Consider the following 18,687-nt stretch of genomic DNA (forward strand, 5'->3'; position numbering starts at 1 on the left):
GGGGCACTTACAGTCTTACTTAAGTACAAGAGGTGCTGGAGTTGAAAGTGACTTCTCAATCAGACAGGTTTAAGCAGCTCCACTTTTAATGTCTGTCCCCGTGGTGCTCCCTTTGTTCAGGAATGGGATCCTCTCCGACTTTAAAGACGAGGAGGTGACAGTAGTCCTGGATGATGGCTCGGTTGACTTCCCAAACTTAGCCCACATGAGCCCTGATCCCTTCAGTGCATTATGAGAAAACCTTGATTTTTAAGACTGAGGAGTTCACATTTTATATATTTAAAGTAGCGGGAATGTAGCAAAGAGTTTCAGCAAGGAATGGTGTAGTGCAGTGAGGGTTTTTGAAAAATTAATCTGGACGCCTTGTGCATTGGATTCCAAAAAGAGAAGTAGCTGGGGCAGAGACACAAGCTGGGGTACAAGGATAATCCAAGGCAAGAAGTGTTGAGAGCTGGGACTACAGCTATAGGTGAGGGATTACTGAAGAGAATTGGAGATAACTTCGGCAAGAATGAATCAATAGGCCTTACATGTGGATAGAGACATAAGATGATTCTCTACTGTAAAGTTGGGAGGTGTCTGCCCTCTATTTGCTCTGGCATGCATATGCACTAAGATGCCATTGTCTCCCACAATTATCACAACCACTTCCCCATTTACCTGGACTGACAGTGCCCAACTCCTTCAGGCTCCCTTGCTTATTTGACACACTTTCCATCTTCATGTGCCACATTCTCTCTGTCACATAAGTGTTATATTTATTTTGCAGCTCCCCACGCCCCAGCTGTGGCCAAGAGGGGTTCTCCCTTCTCTCCTGATCCCTGGAACCTCAGCTACCTGGTCCTGTCCTGCCAGCAGGAAACAGGGGCCAGCTGGGGGCACCAGTGATGAGGAAGGAAAACGATAGGTTCAAGTTAAGGCATCTTGAGGCAGAGGAGTCTGAGCAGCCATAAGTGGAGGCTGGAGACGCTGTGAGCAGCCTGCATTACAACAGAGGTAAGAGTAGACTGGCTGGGTAAGGCTGAGAGCAGAGATGGAAATGAGTGAGGACCGAGTTTAATTACACTGGGGGAGGTGGAAGGAGAGGCCTGAGCCACTGCCTTTATCAAATTATTTGTGGTCCGTTCAGGATTAGACAAGCCTGGTTTTCCTGTATGAAGAGATAGCAGGCATTCTGCTTCTCTCTTCTTCCATTCTCTTGCTGACCATTTTGGCTTCCCGACGGCAACTCTGCCAGAGGGGGAGCAGAAGAAATGAAGAAAGATGAAAGTCAAATTGGTAAATTTTACCATTTGTTAACAGCTCAGAGAGGAGGCACAGTGGTGGGGATGTTGTGCGGTCGTTTAAAAATACTTTTTAAAAGGCTATTATATAGAGGAATCACATAATTGATTTGTGTACTGTTCCCCAAATGCTACTGAGACCAAAAGATTGGCAGCATTTATTTTTTTATCGCTTAACATTTAAACTTTAGATTTAGCAAACAGTAGATACCAAAGTGTCTTTGATATATCCGGTAGATGGAGGGAAAAGAGTTTATTCTTATGTAAAATTTGATCATTTGCCTCTGTCAATATATTTTATGTAATGTCCAGATTCTTCCATCCAATATATTTTTTAGGCTTTCTTGCTCTGTGTAACTAGAGCAGGCATATAAGGAAGTGTAAGAGGATGTCCCTAAAACTGGGAAATAAATACTCCTCTCAAAATGGAAATATTTTATAATTAATAAATATAAGATCAACTTTCATCAGATGCAACCCATCTAACTAATAAATGATGAAGATTGGATTCTTAGACTAGTTAACAATAAGGAAGCAGTGACCTAATAATCATGTAACTGAACATGAATCAATGTCCTGTGCTCTCTTGCTCGCTCGCTCGCTCTCTCAACAGGAAAACCTTGAAGCCAGGCCTGGTTAGCAGGTCTCTATATGATAGGAATCTCACTGTCAGGAGCCATAGGAGCCAGTCAGGTGAACCTGTTCTCTGAGGTAAGCTGGGCAGATGGTGCTGTGACAATAGGCCACACTCAAAGGGGCAGGCCCGTTTCAGCTCCAGCAGACTGATGTCACTTGAGAATGTGGACCCAGTGTGGGCAGATTTTTCTAGAGTCCAGAAGTGGCTGTGTAAGCCCAAAACAAAACAAACAAACCTAAAAGACATGTTTGTGGACTACCAGGAACCTCTGGTATAATAAATAGTAAAATGCATTGGACAGTTACAACCTGTCTGTATATCCACTGAAGGGACCAATAGAACCCACGGCTTCTGTCCTACTTCTGTCACAAGGAAGGTGACTTCCACTATGGGTCAGTCTGAGTAAACAGTCCTTGGACGTTATCCAATTCTTTGCTTTAATTTCATGCTCACCAAACAAACCTCTACTTACGATTTCGGTTTTACAACAAACGAACAAATTTTACAACAAACTATTTCAGTTTCTTTAAAACTAGAAAGGGGGTAGGGTGCCTGGCTGGGTCAGTTGGTACAGAATGTGACTTTTGATCTCAGAGTTGTGAGTTCAAGCCTCACTCTGGGTATAGAGGTCACTAAGACAAAACAAAATGAAACAAAAAACCTCCACAACATAGCAAGGGGGTGATCTGAATATGGGAATATACCTATTTTAAGTCCCAGAAAGACCAATTCCTGGGTATCAACAAATTAACATTCTGATTTTCTACTGATCCTTTCTTGAGTGTGTTTAGAATTTGCTTGAGCCTTGTGGAGCCTTAAACAGCTCTGAATAAGCTAACAAAATAATACTCTGGTGCTGAAAAGCTGAGTATGTGACCCTGATCATTAGTGACCTAAATTTATGTGTCACCCCCCACCAACCCCCCCCCCCCAATCAACCAGTAGGCCTTTTTTTTTTTTTTTTTTTGTAAATGCAGTGACAACCATTGGCAGGTGAATGAATGAAGCCATGGGTTTAGCTTTGTAATTCAAAACTCTCTTATCTCATCCTTTGATTTTCAGTCCCCAGATTTCTTTTTTCTATGTTCTTGTCTCTCCTGACACTTCCATTTCTCTAGCAACTAAGTGTTTTGGGGGTGTATCCATGCTTTTCTCAAGTTGTCTTTACTTTTCTTCTTTACTTCTTCACCTTCCTCCTGTTTTATGACTTTTATGACTTTTTGGTTTTTTAATTTGGAAACTCAACTGCCTCCTCAGTGATCCAATTAAGGTCTCCTATGTTACAGGTTCACTAGTGCTGAAATGTCCCTTAGAGCTGGGCTGACCAATGTGGTAGTCACTGGCCACATGTGACTACTGAACACATGAAATTGGCTGGTCTGAAATGAGAAGTGCTTGGGGCACCTGGCTGGCTCAGTGGGAGGAGTGTGTGACTGTTGATCTTGGGATTGTGAGTTTGAGCCCCACACTGGATGTAGAGATTACTAAAACTAACTAAATAAACGAAATGAGATGTGCTTTAAGTGTAAAATGCATACCAAGTTTCTAAGACTTAGGATAAGGAAAGTATGTAAAATATCTCATTAACACATTAAAAAATGATCAGTATTTTGGCTACATTGGGTTACAGCAAATGGATTCTTTCTTAAAAATTTTTTTTAATGTTTATTTATGTTTTGAGAGAGAGACAGACAGAGCACGGGTAGGGGAAGGGCAGAGAGAGAGGGAGACACAGAATCTGAAGCAGGCTCCAGGCTCTGAGCGGTCAGCACACAGCCCGACGTGGGGCTCCAGCTCACCAACCACGAGATCATGACCTGAGCTGAAGTTGGACACTTAACCAACTGACCCACACGGGCACCCCAAAGCAAATGTATTCTTAAAATTAATTTCACCTATTTCTTTTTACCTGTATAACGTGGCTACTAAACAATGTAAAAGTACATATTTGGCTAGCAATATAATTCCGTTGGCATTGCTGCCTTAGGGAGTCACAATGTCTGTATTCTCTACATATCTACAAGTAGCCTAAGGACTATATGAAAAATTCCATTTGGTCGGAATATCCCAAAATTAACCCCCTATTTCTCTTTTCTCTATCCTGACCCACCTTCTCAAGTCATTCTCGTTTCTCCTTTTCTTTAAGAGGCCAAAAGAAGGGGGAGAGTTTTCTTTTTTGAGTCAGAAGTAGGCACAACACAAATACATTTAAATGTAATGGGGATATAAGGAAAACTGAAAGTAAGCAAGACTGCATGTAGACAAACTGTTAACAAAACACAGTAATATATACACCTGGACAAGCATCAGTCCCATGGGGAAACCCAGCAACTGTAATTACTTCACCTACAGGCACTACACTGAGAATTGTTTCTTTCCACTTGAGTGGAAGCATGCTCTATACCAGAGCAAGCTGTCAGGAGTTTTGCCTCTCTTATACCCGATCTGTCTTCCGAGGCTCACTTTTATACGTGTTATGTAAATGATAATTAATACATGGAACACACTGACAATAATGAGCAGAGGTTGGAGAGTCAGAGGGATCTAGGTTTGATCCTGGCTTTGCCACTTGCTAATTCAATGGTCTTGTGCCAGGAACTTCACCTCTGGAGCCTCACCTGCTGATCTGTAAAATAGGGAAAATGGGACCACAGCTTTCTGGTTGGTCAACACCTTGCCTCTGCTCCTAACCATTTTCCACTCTTATTTAGTAGAAACCTGCTCTAAAATACGACTGTATGTTGCCTTTTGCCAGAGAAATTTTATTCCTCACCTCAAACCTTGTGAAAAGAGCTTTGAGGGGACCACTGGCCTTGGCATTTGACATTTGAACCAGTGCAGTTTGTATGAACTTCAGCAATTGGTCTGTGACCCTGACTGGAGAACATTCAAGGTGAAGAAGTGTGGCTTGCAGGATGTGTCCATGGTGGGTAAGGAGAGGAAGCTGGTGAGAAAATGCCTACACTAGAATATGTGGAGGCAAAGACATCTATGTATTTTTTGCAGACCAAATGTAGAGAGAGAAAGCCAGCCATGAGCTGTCTTAAAGGGACTGTCCAATACAACAAAGGGAGTCCCAACTGTGAGGAACTCCTTGCAGAACTCTGAAACTGGGGCTTGCAGAAGGGACATTATCAGTTAAGGAGGTTTCTGAGGATGACGGATCTTTGAGGAGGCCTAGGTCGTGACTTAGGAAAAAGGGTCAGCTTTTAAACACTTGCCAACCCACAAAAGCAGCCCTAGAAACTGAGTTTCATACTTGGAGGATTAAGTCCTATATGCTTAAAATGGTGTATAATTACTCCTTCTCTGGCCACATTTCAATCCCTTTCTTTCTCCAGGTATACTAAATCTCTTCAGGTGCCTGAACTCACTTCTGGCTAGGCTGAGGTCTAGACTCGGACCTGTCTGGGGAGCATCTGGTTTTCTGAGTAATTCCTGTTCTGTGCAAACTGTTCGCAGGCCCAGGAGGTCATTAGCCAATTAAAGATAAGACGCCCCTTATAGGAACAGTAAGCAAATGAAACTCAACTTATTCAATAAGAATTTGTGTCTATCTGCTGTATTAAACACGACCAAGATGGGAAATTCATGCACAGAGTAGATCACGGTGGCTTCCATGTTAACTGGCCTTAGCTTAAAGACTAACTTGAGTGGAAGGAGAGCAAGAGGATAAGGTGGGGATGGGAGAACAAGACGATTCTGTGACATATCTAAGTGTGTGGCAGTAAATGATGAGCTATTAAAATGAGAATTAAGTGCTGAGGGCCCTGACAGGACCGAAGGATCATCCTGTGCCTCAAGAGTTTGGGCTGAGCTTCATACAGGAGTCTGGACTGTAAGGACTGTCCCCGGGTGGCTATTGGAAACTGAAGCCCCTGGGAATTCCATGCTTAGAAATAGGAATGAGGACTAACTGGGGTGAGGGGTGAAGGAGGAAAAACTGGATTGGTGGGTGGGGCTGGATCATGAAGAACACAAGTGCCAGGATGATGGAGCCAAAATGCCCATGGGAAGTCCATGTAGTGAAAGAATGATTTTTGAGTTAGTGTCTCAGTGCATTAACGCTTTTTTTTTCCCATCCATGCCAGATTGTCTCAAGACAATGGAATTAGGGAGACAAGGACTGTTTTTCACAAAGACTTGGGACACATTACTAACACATTTTGACTTTAAAATAAAATCTTTAGGGGAAGCCTGGGTAGTTCAGTCAGTTAGGCATCCAACTTCAGCTCAAGTCATGATCTCACAGCTCAGGAGTTTGAGCCCCTTGTGAGGCTCTGTGCTGACAGCTCAGAGCCTGGAGCCTGCTTTGGATTGTGTGTCTCCCCCTCTCTCTGCCCCTCCCCTGCTCGCTGGCTCTCAAAATTAAACATACATTTAAGAAAATTAAAAAAAATAACATCTTTACGGTTAGATACAATTTTGAGCGCTTCAAAAGTTTTTCCTCTGTGGAGGCAAGGTGGAGACTCTTGCCTAGGTATTGCAAGGGAGGAATTCAGGTTACATTTTCTGTCAGAGGAGCACATCAGCATAAGGTATCCCTAAAGTAGCACTGGGGAGCTATCCAGCCACATACCTACTCATCCACCCACCTACTCACTATCAACTATTCCACCAGCCAACAAACATTTTTTTTGTTTTTGTTTTTTGAGTGCCCTGCATGTGGTGTTCCCTGCTGTGTTCCTAAGTTGCAACGATGAATGACACGGTTCTCTCTATTGTATGTCAACGAGTTGGGGTGGGGTAAATGGAGGAAAAATGGCAAAACTTTGATAACAGTCACAGCTGGGAGATGAGTACTTGGGGGTTCATTATACCAATTCTCCTGCTTTTTGGTGTCTTTGATGATTTTCCTAATAAAGTTAGATAGCTGTCCTGTTTCTCAAGAAAGGAAGTTAGAGTTGATAGATGCCTTTATCACAAGGGCAAGTTCAGCTTTGAAGTTACACCCAGGGTATTAGGAAGAAAGACCCTTGGAGCAGGGTGCAGAAAGTGGTCAAGAAATGCCTCCTGGTGGAGGGTAACTGTTCTCTACAAGTCCGCACTCACATTGAGTAAAGACGCCCAAAACCACAGGCCTGCCTTGACCTTAGGCTGAGCGGAGAAGGGCTACGAGATCGGGGTCAGGAGTGAGAAACTGGCCTCTACCACATACCATCCCCTCATCTACCTTTTCTTCTTTCCCTTTTGCTTCAAGTCAGCTGAGGTAAGTAGCTATTTGGATTTTTTGGGCAACACCTGAGCACCCACTATATGCCAGGTGCTGTACCAAGGCTTTGGATTCGATTCCGCGTATACCATTTTATAGAAGATGGAACCAGAAGTCCGGAAATTCCCCGAGGTGTGGGGGACGTGACACAAGCAGGCAAGAGCACTTCAGGAACCTGGTCCTTCCAACCCCAAGTCGTGGGAAACAGGTCAGAAACTTGGGATCAGGCAGAGATAGCTTTGTGGCTTTGAACAAGTCACCGGGCCTCACTGCGTTGACTCAATTTCTCCATCTACAAAAAGGGTACGGTAAAACCTTGTAAGGTTTTGCTTTTTTCTTTAAGGATCAGAGACCTTTAAACTGTCAAGATCCTGGCACGAAGGGAGGGCTCCATAAATGGCAGCCATCATTCTTGGACAAGTGCCGGCACATCCTCCGGGCGCGCCTCCCGCGGGGTCCCTCGGGACCGGCCGGGCCCGCCCCCGCGGCTCCGGTCTCGCAGTGCTCGCGGCAGGTGGCCCAGCATCTCCGTGCCCACGCCCCGAAGCGAGCGGGGAGCGCGGGCGGGTTGGATGACCAAGGTCTCCCCTGGAGGATCGCCTCCCTCCCTCCACACGCCCGGCGCAGGTGAGGTTTCCGGCCCAGGCCACGGGGACAGCGACCCCGGGGAGAGGTCGTGGCGGACCGCGCGGCCCACGGCCGGGAGAGGGGTCCTGCGGGCACCCCCTCCCTAGCCCAGTTTCACCCCAGGACCAACCCCGGCTCCGGGGCCCGCGGGCTGCGCGCTCTGCGGCTGCGAAAACCCGGAGAGGCGGATCGGAGCGCGCTCGCAGCCAACTCCTCCGCGGTCCGGCCGCCGAGCTGGGCATGCTCAGTGCGGCCGCCGCGCCGCCGTCCGCCAACTCGGAAGCTCGCGCTCCCGGGCCGTGGGGGCGAGAACGCCGGCGGCGGCGAGCCGGCGTCGCCCGCCGCCCCCAGACAGTGGCAAACTTCGCGGCGTCCCCGGAGCTCGCCAGGACGAGACTGATATCTCACAAATAAAAACCAGTCCAGTCCCCCCATCCCAGCCCGAATCATGGAGGCTGTGGCCGCCGGAGTGCCGCCGCCGCCGGCCCCTGCCCACTAGCCGGGGACCAACAGGTAAACTGTTGGGGGTGGGGTGGGTGGGAGGAGGAGGAGCTGCGGCCGGGGGGTGGCGGCGGGCTGGAGGAGCCCGAGACGCCCGCGGGCTGGCTGCCCCCGTCGGCGCTCACAGCCCTCCCTCCTTCCCCCTTTTCCCCAGCCCCTAGAGGGGCAGCAAAGGGTTAAATCGGCCCCGCGCCACCGTGAGCACGGCCCCCTCCAGCCGCCGCGACCGCCAGCAGCGCGCCTCGGCGTCTGCCCGGAGCCGCCGAGGGGACCAGAGCCTCGGATGCGCCACCGGAGCCCGGCAGGCGTCTAGGAGGCACCGGCCGCTTACCCCAGTCCGCATCCCTGCCTCCCAACCCTCCAGGCCTCTCTCCCCCCGCCCCGGCCGGGTTCGCGCCCAGGTGGTGGGGTCTGCGGGGCGCGTAGCGGCGCGGGAAGGATCCCTGCCGTGGAAGAGGGGCGGGGGCGGGCTTCTCCGCAGTCTCTTCCCGGGGCTGGAGGGCCACCCTCACGTTGGGCGAGCACTCGAGCCACCCGCCTGGGCGCCAAGAAAAGTTTTTTTTTTTTTTTTTTTTTCCGCCGTGCCCTTCCCCCACCTCCCACCCCTTGTCCGGCTGGGGTGGGTTTGGGTCCATTGGTGAAAAAAGTCACACGTTCCCATCAGCTGCTCCTCCCCCTGGGGACAGGGTGGGGGGGGGGCGGCGGGAGGCAGGCGCCGCGGGAGACCCGGGCGGACCTCCAGCCGCTCCGCCGCCGCCACCGGAGCAGTGCGTCCCGGGGCTGAAGCGCAGCCGGGTGCCCGCCGAAGACTGCCCCCATCAGTGCGTGTCTGCGTGCCGGGCAGCGGCAGCATCCAACCTGCTTTATTCCTGCCTGCAGCGCCACAGCAAGCGAGCGAGGAGGGGGAGAGAGGGAGTCTGTCTGCAAAGTGCTGCTCCCTGGTGCTCAGAGGCGGCTGCTCCAGCTCCAACTCTCATTCATTTCGCCGGTTAACATGAGAGATCATGGCCGCCTTCGGGCTTCTCAGCTATGAGCAGAGACCGCTGAAACGCCCCCGGCTCGGGCCGCCCGACGTCTACCCGCAGGACCCCAAGCAGAAGGAGGTAAGGGCGCCGGCGGCCTCCCCCGCAACTGGGGCCGTGCTCCGCAGCGCTGACCCGGGGCCAAGTTGGCCCAGCGGGCATCGCCGGCGCGGCGGGGGGAGGGCTGGGGAGGGGGGCCGGGCGGCGGGGGCCGGGCTGAGGGGCTGGGGGGACCCCGGGCGGCGGAGACCCAGCGGCTGTCAGTCGCTGCGCTCCACTGGGGCGCTCGCTCTCCGGGTGCCGGGTCGCTTCCCGGTTACCGGGCCTTGCACGGCGCCGCTGGGTGCTTCACCGGGTTCCTCCTTGCCGAAACCCTCTTGCTTGCTCTCCCCCGCTTCTGCCTGCTTTATTTTTCTCCCCGCTGCTTCGGTAAATCCGCGTAAACTTTTTGAAAAATGTTGGAATGCAGCGCATCCGACACAGGTCTTACGTTTTGCGCCAGCTGAGCAGGGACGGTGGGGGGGGGGCGGCGTGAGGGGGAGACCTTTTCTGTTCAAATTTTCCACTTGGGAGTGGAAGTCATATTTATCGAGGTGATAAATATTTAGCTCTTTGAACGTACTTCTTTCTGTATCCTCTTTTCCCTTAAAAAAATCAATATCAAGGGGAACCTGATTTTCGTCCCTAGAGGCGATTGGTTTAATTGCTGGAGGCTGTTTTGTATACGTAAAAGCAGACGGGTTACCTTGGAAGGGAAATATGTCCCGGGATTTCTTATTTATTTGAACGCAATTGGAGAAACCTTGACTCTTGCCTTAGGTACAGTAGCTTCAATGTCTAGAGTAACCATGACGTTTTATAACCATTTATGTGTTTGTCAGTAGTTAACAAGTAATTATGTAACAACTCTCCGGTTATAATGATCACCCTTGGCTACACAATTTGCCCAGGGATTTGCCTTTTTTTTTTTTTCTTCTTTTTTCTTTTTAAAGATCACCTGCTACCCAGCTGTGCTTTCTGACTTTGCCAGCTGCAGCCCACCCCATCCTCTGTTTTCTTCGGCTAAAAACGAAGTGAGCACATTGCAGAACTTCTTTCTGGGAATCTGAAAACTCTCTATTAAAAGTTTGGAGGCCCACTGACATCACAGAAGCAGCTTTGTAAAGAAGGCGAGGAGGGGTCCTTAAGACTTCCTTTTTGATAAATGTATCTATTTCAGTAATAAAGGAAGAATGCTTGCTCAGGTTAAACTTCTGTTAATGTTTCTGAAAAATAAGGAGTGGCAATTCCTTTTAGAGGCATAAGCACATTAAGTATGTTTGAGAATCCTTGGAGTAAATCAGTTTGAAGCTGGGAAGGTTTTACAGGTGGTTCTCAGTTGAGGCTTAACACTGAGGATGGTTTGAAGAGATCTGGCCGATTCTTCCGCTCCCTGTTCTCCCTGGGGGCTACTCCCACCCGGAATAAAGTTAAGTGTTAAGGACTACAAATAACAGACACTAAGAACCAACTGTAATGAAAATTAGTAACTTAAAAAAACATCAGTGCCAGGAAATTTTTAAAGTTTTGGTGGGGACAGGAATACTGATTGGCTGATCTTTCTCATCTTGTAATTAATGTCTTGTCACATTTTCCAGAAGGCAGCGTAATTAATAGCATCTCTCTAGTTACGGCCTGGTCGTCTGGGATGCCAGGTGGGCGTGTTAAGTGTTTATTCCTCAGGTCAGTGCTCATTTAGGATTGGGGGCCCTGTGATTCTGGAAAAAATAAAATTTTGGATTTTAGGATTTTACAACATTTTATGGCATTCTAAAACTGGAAGTGACCTTAGAGTCTATTTTATGTAACTTCCTTTTGACAAAGTGAAACTGAGGCCCAAGAAGGTTTGCCTGACTTAATCAAGGTGTATGATAGAGAAGCAGAGGATTTGGACCACGAAACCAGTCTTGTGTCAAGACTAATACTGTGTTAATGATTTATGTTAAATTGTGTGGTTCTGATACTACTCCCTTTCCCCCAAGACAGCCAATATTTCATCTCTCTGGAGCAGAGTCAGAGTTACATGTGACTGTAGCCAAATTTGAGTACAATATGGAACAGGTGCTTGGCTGTTCTTGCGTGGTGATGTGGTGAACAGTGTTTCATAGGCTGCAGTTACTTATGTACTGATTCAAGATTTTTACCCTATCCCTGTATCACCTGTACTTTTATTCTAATATTTTCTTTTTTTTTTTTTCAACGTTTATTTATTTTTTTTGGGGGACAGAGAGAGACAGAGCATGAACGGGGGAGGGGCAGAGAGAGAGGGAGACACAGAATCCGGAACAGGCTCCAGGCTCTGAGCCATCAGCCCAGAGCCCGACGCGGGCCTCGAACTCCCGGACCGTGAGATCGTGACCTGGCTGAAGTCGGACGCTTAACCGACTGCGCCACCCAGGCGCCCCTCTAATATTTTCTTTAATTTTTAAGAAACTTTTTTGTTTTCTAGGCAGCAATACGCATGAAGCCATGGATTCGCATATACATATATAATGCAAAATTTGTAATCAAATTGTTATATGTAGACATTAAATTTTTATTTGCTGGGTATTCAATATATGATTGTACATAATAAAACAATCCTTATAACTATTGAAACTTCTAAAAGTTTATCTCTGCATTTAAGACCGTTGTTGTGTTCCATCAGAGATATGTGTGCCACGCTGTGGGAAGTGCTGATTTAATGAAGGAAGTATGGGCTTCCAACTTGGGCAGACCTGGATTTGGGTTCCGGTTCAGCCTCTTTGCAGTTGTGTGGCCTTGGGCAAGTTGCATAACTTCTCATTTGTAAATTAGTATAATTGTTCTATTCAGAAAACCTTCAAAACCCTGGCTACATTTGTGTGAGAAAAACCCTCCTCCTGGTGGAAGCTATTCTCATTCCTATAGCTGTAACTTTTATTATTGTTAACGAGTGGTGGTAGTGTTCTGGAGAACAGCTCCTGGGAGATAGGATGGAACCCTTGAATGAAGGTCCCCTAAGGAGAAGGAGGGTCGGGTGGGGAGAGCTGGAGGCTTTAACCTGCTTGATTGAGAGCTTGCCTGTGCATCAGCGCTCCACAGGACTTTATTCTGTGTTGTGTTATAGTACTTTGTCTTTTGGAAACCGATTGTCCTCAAGCCTTGAGACAGAATCGGAAAACTGAGAGTCATCCTTGATTTCCCTTTCTTCCTTATCCTCCATAACTCATCTATCAGGACATCTTGTCTGGTCCAGTTTCCAAATATATTTCCAATCCATCTGCTCCCCAGTTTCACTAATATGCTCGACTTCCTTTCTGCTTCAGGCTGACTTTTCTCTGCTCCTGGGCTCATACACACGGTGATCGGTCTGCCTGGACGCTTGTCTGCCCATCCATTCCTAACCGCCCCCCCCCCCCCTTCCTCCCTGCTCTTCTCACTTTAGCCTGTGGTTAGCAGGGTAGGCTCTGGAGCCCGTCTGGCTGGGTTTGAAACCTGGCTCTGCTATTTACAGACTCCATATTCTCCCCATGCCTCAATATCCCCTCTTGTAGAGTGGGGATGCGAATATGCTGTCTACTCCATAGTGCTGTTGGAAGATGACATGGGTAATGGCACGTAAAGAATTTAGACTAGAGTCCGGCATAGATTTGACACCCAAATACGGTCAGAGTCTGCCTCTTCTTCATCTTTCAGGTCTCAGCCCAGTGACCTTCTCAGAGGCCTTTTTGGTATAAGCATGTAGTTTGTAATTTTGCATTTATTTGTATGCTGCCATTCCCCACTAAAGGGTCAATTTCTTGAGGGCACGGATGAGGGCTGTTTTAAGCATCACTAAAGTACCTGGCACCTAGTGTAGGATCCTCGGATCCTGAGGGCATGCATTCTTGGAATGTATGAATGAAAGTGGGAATGAATGAATAAAAAGAGGAAATCTGGTGATTGAGGGGTGTTAGGGACAGTCTAGTTTAACGGAGAAATTATCCTTGACTCCTAACCTTGGGGGTGACAAGGCTGAAAGCTAAATTAAACCCTAGAAGTAGGAAGGAAGAGGAGTTTACTCTGGGGTGGAAGAGGCCGAAACAGCTGAATAGTGTTTTCAGGAAGTCAAATTAGTGAGAAAAACAGTTTGGGTCAGTCGTGAGATTTCCAGGCATGAAGACCCGTAGAGCGCCCCCCCCCCCCCCCCCCGGCAGGGGAGATTGGGGTGCGGTGGGAACGGTCTGGTGTGCAGTGCAGAGACTGCCCAAGGACAAGTACAGTAAAACTTGGGGAAGGAGCAGGGAGTTAACGAAGGTGGGTGGTGGGTGGTGTCTGCATGTGGATAGCCCAGAACAGCTGTTCTCAAACTTGACCTCTCCTGATCACCTGTAGGGGCTTGTTACAAACTGATGGCTGGGTTTTTCCGATCCTGTAGTTCTGAGCCAGGGCTCAACAAGATGCCTGGTGATCTGATGGCTGCTGGTCGAGAGTCCCCGCTCTGGACCCTGACCCAGAGCGATGACATCCACTTCTGCAGAGGCTAAAGAGTTCTTTCTGCCTGATGCAGGTAGGGCAGGACTAGGCATCTGGTATGGCTAACATTGCGGGAGTTTGGTTTAGCAGCCGGCTCAGCCGGGGTCTGGTGGGCTTTTCTCAGAAGTCGTGTCCTTTCGTACATCAAAGACAAGTCAGGAAGTCTCAGTCCCCCTCCAATGGCTTTCCATTACGCTTGGAATAAAACACAGACTCCTGACCTAGGCCTTCAAGGCCCTACCATCTGGTCCTTGCTCACTTCTGCAACCACTGCTGGTAGCTAAACCACCTGGCTTTGAGTTCTGGCCTCGTCACTTACTACCTTTTTGACTCCAGTCTCATTTGTGGAATGGGTTTCATGTTTGTTCCTACTACATGGGGTTGTTGGAAAGATAAAATGAGATTTGAACCATGTCTGGCACATAGTGCACAGTTCAGGCCACTACTATTGGGATTACCTCTTCCTTTTTAAAGGATCCCAGGACTTCCAGTATATTTATAATATCCATAAGACCCTGCCCTTTGAGATCTGGCCTCTAGGCTTTGAGTCACCCCTTCCTGACTTGCTCATTCTCCCCTTGGCCGTGCAGTGGGACCACATGGGTGGGCTCTCTCCTTCCAACAGCCTCAAGTCTTTTGTGTCTATGTTCCTGTCCCTGACTGCCCCTGCAATCGTGTTTCCTGTCATTTGGCTCTTAGAGACTCCCTCCTTGTAACCCATCTTTGCTCATCCTTGCTAGCCCATTATCTTGTGTTAATAGGTTTTGCAGTGCTGGTTACTGTCTGAAATGGTTGCTGATTTTCTCCATGGTCTTCCACATGAGAAGTAGACTGCATGAGAGTGGAGTCTTGTCTGTGATGTTTACAGTTTTGAGCTGCATAGTGCCTGGCATTAGACTAGATGCTTAGTAAATAGTTCTTGCAGAAATTAATAAAATGCAGAAAGAATTTTTTTTTTAAACGTTTATTTATTTTTGAGAGAGAGAGACAGAGCATGAACAGGGGAGGGGCAGAGAGAGAGGGAGACACAGAATCTGAAGCAGGCTTGAGACTCCGAGCTGTCAGCACAGAGCCCGACGCGGGGCTTGAGCTCATGGACTGTGAGATCATGACCTGAGCCGAAGTCGGATGCTTAACTGACTGAGCCACCCAGGCACCCCAGAAAGAACTCTTAACAAGCAGTTGTATTTATAACATCTAACTGCCCCAATGCTTGTTTTATTTTGGCAAACCCTGCTTGCTTGTTAGCATGTAAAACTCTTAAAACACATTAAATGGTTATTGTGAAGACAGCTGGGGAGGTGGGGGTGAGGGGAGGTGAAAATGTGTTTCTTTATAATCTATGAGAGGGAGGATGTTGATGAAGTTGCCTAGGAAGAGAGGACAGGTTGACCAGTTGCCTGGGGGACCATAAGAGAAGGTTAGGGGAAAAGCTTCCTCCTGAGATTAATTGGCTGCCTGCATGGCCCCATCATAGACCTCCCTGAATACCAGTGTTCTGGGAGGAATATCTGTATGTTTAACTCTGGTCTCATGAGACTCTTAGGCCAGAATCAGTGTAGGAAACACTGGGCCAGAGGCCCTGCTGCTTCCTGCTACTTACAGAAGTTTTGCTACCCAAACTTTGTGGCCAAAGAGTAGGAACCCATGTGGCTGTCATTTCTCAGTGTCTGCTAACACCTGCAGCAGAATCGTCAAAGATGCTTGTTAAACATGCAGTTATAATGCCCCACCTAAGACTTGCTGAGTCAGAATTTCTGGGAAGGAAGCTGAGGAATTTGCATTTTAAACAAGCTTTCCAGGTGATTCCTAAGTACATTGTTTGAGAACAGTTGCTTTAGTTTGTGTGTTTATCTGTAGAAAATGTTGTAAACCAGACCCCCTCATTTACTACCTGCTTCCCACTATTTCATGTCTTAGAATCTTTAGACAAATATACCACTTGAAGTATTAATACCTTTTGTTAGAAAATAGTGAGAATGAGTTTAGCCACTACCCTCCTCCACCCCCAAAGTTCTGTTCTAATGACCGTGGTTTCCAGCATAGGCTTGTTTCCTATCTGCTGTACACGGTTTATAGCAGAGTGGAATGCCCTGCCTTGCCCTTGAAGTATCCACAGCCCCCTCCTGTGTGCACTTGGCTAAACTGGGGCATAGGGGAGCAGGTCTTGCTTTGTCCACGAGGATGTTCTTTGACCTTGTTTGGGGCAGCTGAGTTTTATGTTTGACTGTGGGCCTGGACTCTAAACTGGGCTCTTTAGGGACTCATGTAAAACCATTAATTTCTGGTGCAGCCGCTGTCCGTTGTTAGCCTGTCGGGTTTTTCACTTAGGCTGGTGACTGTGGTGATGACATGTGAAGTTCAAGGACCACAAAGTGAGGTCTGGAAGGCAAACTGTGTTGGGTGAGCACTAGGTAGGAGAGGATGAGGATGAACAGAGTCCTAGGATTGTAGTTGAGCAGGTGCCTTTTGTAGGTGTGTGCATATACACATGAAAACAAAGCAGAAGCAGGAGGGAGTAAGTGGAAGTGGAAACTCCCAAGAATTGTGATGTATTTCTTCTGCACTTCTCCCTTAATGAAGTTCTGAATCCCACTTGTGAGGCTTCTTGACAGACTAGGAAGGAAGTAGAGAAGTTGGAGGGGTCTGTAAGAATGAACACGATTAAAGTTCTCCTTAGCAGCGTTCTCTGAGCAGCGGTGAAAGGAGCTAGTTGACTTAGCCTGGGGAAAAGCTGACCTCAGGGTGTGAGTGGGGAAAGCCACGTGGAGGGAAGAAGTCCAAGGGCAGTGTGGAGGGAGGTGTCTACCTCCTACACATTCCTCCCTGAGAAGGGAACATGAAAACACTTGACTTCTAATTGTCTTTAGATAATGTCTGAAGCTGGCGATGGTGAGAAGAAAGTTCATTATATTCTCTTTCTGTGTTTTGGGAAATTTACATAATAAAGAAAAATGTCATTATATTACAAAATAGCATGATTTCTACCTAAAAATTTATGTCTACATAATATAGAAGGATTATCACCCACGGGCAAACAGTTGTTATCTCTCAAGGATGGGATTAGAGGTGATTATTTTCTTTTTGTACTAATATTTATTCCAAACTATAAAGATAAATGTGTACTGCTGTTGTCATTGGAGGAAATGACTTAGTAATTAGGTAACTTTGGTTGAGTTTACAGGAGTGGGTCTTTGTTGTTGGTTCCAAACTAAGATAGAACTCCTTCAGCTGATGCATAGGCAGAGGGGTCTGGGAGGGTGTAGATTTATATATGTACACATCTGATGCCACCAAAAGTGTGGTGAGGTTGGGGTTAGGGCTGTTTGCATGAGCATTCCAGCTCTGTCCACCACTTGAACTGTGTGATTTGGATTGCTGTGTCATTTTCCTCACCTATGAGTTGGGGAGAATCCCTAATCATCTAGATTGTTTTATTAATTCATTTTTTATTTAAAACTTTTAAAAAATGTTTGTTTCTTTTTAAGAGAGCGAGTAAGACAGTGCGTGAGCAAAAGAGGGGCAGAGAAAGAGGGAGACACAGAATCTGAAGCAGGCTCCAGACTCTGAACTGACAGCACAGAGCCCGGGACAGAACTTGAACTCATGAACCACAAGATCATGACCTGAGCAAAGTAGGATGCTTAACCTACTGAGCCACCTAGACGCTCCTATTTTTTTTTTTTTTTGAAGTTTGTTTATTGAGAGAGAGATGCGAGGAGGGAGAAAGAATGAATCCCAAGCAGGTCCCATGCTGTCATTGCACAGCCGGACTCAGGGCTCCATCTCACAAACCATGAGATCATGACCTGAGCCCAATTCAAGATTGGGACGCTGAACTGACTGAGCCACCCAGGCACCCCTCATGTACATGTACATTGTTTTAAATGTGAAGGAGCATGGGGCACCTGGGTGGCACAGTTGGTTGAGCATCCAACTTCGGCTCAGGTAATCTCACAAAGTACATGAGTTTGAGCCCACATCAGGCTCTCAGCTGTCCCCGCAGAGCCCACTTCAGATCCTCCGTCCCCCCCGCACTGTCTCTGCCCCTCTTATGCTTGTGCTGTCTCTCAAAAATTAACCTTAAAAAAATGTGAAGGAGCATCATAAACTTAAATTGTTACCAACTGTTGAGGTATAAATTCAGTGTGGTGTGCTGGAGCAGGCACGTACCAACTGATGATTAAAATGTTAGGACTTAGATTAGCTGGTTCATATATTGGTAACTTGAACTCTGGCATAATGGGAGTATTTACACCAAGGAAATGGGCAAATGTTACAAGTTAGGTTTTGTTTTGTTTTGTTTTGTTTCTTTAATGTTATTCTTTGAGGGAGAGAGCTTGCACTTGTGTGCTTGCACAAGTGGGGGAGGGGCAGAGAGAATCCGAAGCAGGCTCCAGGATCTCAGCTGTTGGCACAGAGCCAGATGCGGGGCTCGAACTCAGAATCTTGAGATTGGCCTTAGCCAAAGTTGGACACTTAACCAACTGAGCACCCCGGCACCCCTCCCATCTCTCCATTTTTTAAAGGTAGTTGTTAAACATTTATCAGCATACTATTTGGGTGTGTTTGTACTTGGCACTTTGTTGACTACTTGATGATTATTCTCATCCTGGGATTCCCTTATCTGCTACCTACAAATTTTTTTTCAAAGCCAGACCCTCATTTACTTACCTAACCTGTCTTGCAGCTTGGAGTGAGCATATGACTTAATTTTGGCTAAAGAGAGTTAATGGAAATCTACCTTAGGACTTCTGCAGAAGAATTTTTTTCTCACTGAAAAAAGTGTAGGCACAGGAGGAGCTGACCTCTCTTAATGCTCCGATAGCTCCTTAGTTTTCTATCTTTGGGAAAGTAATTAAAGGGTATGATTGTTGGAGCTAGGGCATC

General features: G+C 47.2%; 1 protein-coding gene across 1 annotated transcript in view; it reads left to right on the forward strand.

Annotated features, from left to right (window-relative positions):
• Positions 1 to 8,045: 8,045 nt before the first annotated feature.
• The window catches only part of MED12L (mediator complex subunit 12L), a 338,860-nt gene continuing 328,218 nt past the window's right edge, over positions 8,046 to 18,687 (forward strand). The window contains 2 exon segments of the mRNA XM_030330501.1: positions 8,046 to 8,272; positions 9,140 to 9,363. Of these exon segments, the coding sequence (XP_030186361.1) occupies positions 9,265 to 9,363 (99 nt within the window). The 5' untranslated portion in view covers positions 8,046 to 8,272; positions 9,140 to 9,264.

Source organism: Lynx canadensis, chromosome C2 (assembly GCF_007474595.2).
Source record: "Lynx canadensis isolate LIC74 chromosome C2, mLynCan4.pri.v2, whole genome shotgun sequence".
Classification (NCBI taxonomy): Eukaryota; Metazoa; Chordata; class Mammalia; order Carnivora; family Felidae; genus Lynx; species Lynx canadensis.